The sequence below is a fragment of the Pediculus humanus genome, genomic scaffold (genome assembly GCF_000006295.1).
Source record: "Pediculus humanus corporis 1103172107667 genomic scaffold, whole genome shotgun sequence".
NCBI lineage: Eukaryota > Metazoa > Arthropoda > Insecta > Psocodea > Pediculidae > Pediculus > Pediculus humanus.
Genome location: NW_002987276.1, coordinates 1254001 through 1256978, shown reverse-complemented (window position 1 = coordinate 1256978; position 2978 = coordinate 1254001). Strand labels below are relative to the sequence as shown.

Below are 2978 nucleotides of genomic sequence, written 5' to 3'. Positions count from 1 at the left end.
GGGTAGTTGTTCGACTTCCGTTATATCTTCTGTAAAAATTTTTAAACCTGGTATTGGATCTTCTTCGATTACCCAATCACCAAACTCAAAAATTAATTGTAAATAATCAGATCCTGAAAAGAAAAAAAAAAAAAAAAAAAAAAACTATGAATAAGAGGGGAAGAAAAAAAAAACTGTCATGGCGTCGGATGGGATTTACCCAAATGTTGTAGGTATTGAATCATTTTATGTAAATCTTGCGGTTGTTGTTTGAGCAATGACAAAGCCTCACGGTGAAAACCTTTCGTTTGATATAAAATGACTAGCTCGCTTATTTTTTTATGCTTTTTCAATACTCTTTCCGTTTCTTTAAAATTTACTTTGTTCAATCTGAGAATGGGAGCAATCATGGCGTCGTTCGTTTGTAAATAACATTTGAGTAGAGTCGTGTCAATAACGGACAATAATGCATTTTCTCCCTTTTTAGGTTCTTTCAAATTCATTAAATCGTGTCTAACCTAAAATTATAGTGAAAAAAAAAAAAACAAATTTTTTTTTTTTTTTTTTACAAAACGAACAAACAAACGAGCATTAAACGATCAAAAACAAGGCAAAAAAAAAAAAAAAATAAATTTTTAAGAAAACCAACTTCGGTTAAATATTCAACAAGTGCTAACAAACCGATTTCCATTTCTTTTTCCCTTAATTTAAAATTTGGATCCCCGGTGTTATTTTTTTTTTGATTGGTTAATAATTCTGGAAATAAATTAATGACGTTTCTCGGATCTGTTCCCAATGTTAAAAATTGTTTCATGCTATCTTGAAATTGTTTCGAATAAAACAAATGATATGCAAACAAAGTTTGAATTTCGTGAATATTTTTTTGCTTATCACTTTCGCATTCATCAGTGATATTCTAAAAAAAAATCAAAAGTTCCTCGAGTATTATTATTATTAACTTTTAGACTAGCAAAAATATTTTTTACAACGATTGTAAATTTAAAAAGAAAAAACTTGATGTCGAACAACTTACTGCTAGTCTAAGTGCTAATTGAAATTGCTTTTCTTCTAATAGGGTTTTGATTTGTTGAGAAATAGGTACAGATTCAAGGCACCAAACATTATTTTGCGATGCTAAATACAGCAAACCTTGTTTATTCCCCACTATAAGTTTTACTTTGGATACAGATAAAACTTGAATAAATAAATTTGGACCTATCGTTCTTACTTGTAGAGATTCTGGTAAAAGTGCTATTAAATATGGATCATCATAAACTAAAACAAAACATAAATTCTTAGCACTCATTTAAATATTTAAAATAAATAAGATGATGCATTTTTAGTAAATGTAAATACTTAATGATGTGGGAGCCTCAGGCCACTTAACAGAATATTTTAAAATTGGATCCCCAGTAGTATTTACAAATATTGTTTGAGAATCTTTTCCGACAGCAAAAATATCATCTCCCAGCTTTGTTATACTAGGTTCAGGAGCTTTTCCAACTAGTACTAGCTCTTTGGAATTACCAGAAGACAGCTGTAAAAAAAAATTAATTGTTTAACTAATAATAAAAAAAAAAATTATTCTGGAAAATAATATTAAAAAAAAAACTAACTGTAAGAAGGCTATATTCTCCTTTAAATCCGATACATAGAGTGTCTTGATACCATGAAATACATCTTGGAACATCATTTACAACTATTTCAGACTGAAGTTCCGAAAATGAATCTTTTTTCCAATAATAAAATTGTAATTTTCTTTTCACTGCTACACAAAGTCGAACAAACACACTGATTTCTCCTGTTAAAGATTTTTGATTCTAAAAATATATATTACTGGTAATAAATTAGTTTTTGAAAAAAAATAACATCAAATATAACACTTGCTTTAACTTTAAACTTAATTTGTAATTAAAAAATTTCAAATTATAATAATTTATATAATATTATACTTACTTGAACATCTAATGTAAATAATGTCGCTCCTCTTGTTTTTTCCAAAACGGTAGTTGAAGAAATGTTAGAATGAGATTTAATACTATACAAATTGTGAACGCTGACTACATTATCTGTAACACAAATTTTTTTTTTTTTTAAGGTATTTTATTTATTCCAGGTAGTAAAAATTTTCAATTCGAAATTGAGAAATAAATGCAATGTAACTGATTAAAATTTATTATTCTATTAATAATGGGTATGATTATAAAGGAAAAATGGGTAGTCATACTAACCTGATAAGCTAATTAATAAATGATAAGCTGAAACGACCTCCAATTGTTGAATAGGTTTTTTACTGAAATTTCTATTATAACTCAATAGCTGAACGTCATGTTTATGTTCACCTAAATGCTTTACAATAACGTAAGTAAGTAAATGCCCTTGTTTGGTTCCTACTAATAAACGATCATCTAAAAAGTTTTTGACATACAAAAAAAATTTAGTTTTTAAAAAAATAATTAAGTTTAAAATTATTTAAATAACTACAAATTATTAAAATCTTACCGTATGCAGCAATAGATTCTATTTGAACGGTTAACTTTAATAAAGGTAACAAATCATAAGCTTCATGCATTTCTGTTAAAATAATATTTCTAAATTTTTTAATATTACTAATGTGTTTACATTTTGATAAGTGTTGCCAACTTAAATATTTCACAAAAAAAAAAAATTTTATGTAAAAAAAACTTTGATTTAAAATTAATTTCAAGTAAAATTAAGAATAAAATCGTTTCTTTATAAATAATTTCTTTTACAATTACTTTTCTTTTCCTGCGAAATTATCATTTAAAATAATTTTTTGTTTGTTTTATAATTCTTACCGCCATCTTTAATGTCTCTGTCTGACATTTTTGAAATTTGAATCTTGAAATGATTAAGCATAAAAAAAATTAATAAAAAATTTTCTTGAATGTTTTTAACTAGAAATTTAAATAAATAAATTAATAATAATAACAATTATTATAAATAATATAACAATATCAAAATGCTAAAAAGAATTT

The 2978-nt window shown here is 25.5% G+C and overlaps 1 protein-coding gene across 1 annotated transcript in view; it reads right to left on the bottom strand.

The window, feature by feature from the left end:
• The window catches only part of Phum_PHUM288060 (uncharacterized protein), a gene marked incomplete at both ends in the record, with an annotated part of 4046 nt that extends 1495 nt beyond the window's left edge, over nucleotides 1–2551 (bottom strand). Inside the window, 9 exons of the mRNA XM_002426923.1 lie at nucleotides 16–113; nucleotides 200–497; nucleotides 629–895; nucleotides 1013–1254; nucleotides 1336–1516; nucleotides 1596–1799; nucleotides 1936–2048; nucleotides 2211–2387; nucleotides 2482–2551. Coding sequence (XP_002426968.1) covers nucleotides 16–113; nucleotides 200–497; nucleotides 629–895; nucleotides 1013–1254; nucleotides 1336–1516; nucleotides 1596–1799; nucleotides 1936–2048; nucleotides 2211–2387; nucleotides 2482–2551 — 1650 coding nt within the window. The remainder of the gene's footprint in view (nucleotides 1–15; nucleotides 114–199; nucleotides 498–628; nucleotides 896–1012; nucleotides 1255–1335; nucleotides 1517–1595; nucleotides 1800–1935; nucleotides 2049–2210; nucleotides 2388–2481) is intronic.
• Between the last annotated feature and the right edge of the window lie 427 nt (nucleotides 2552–2978).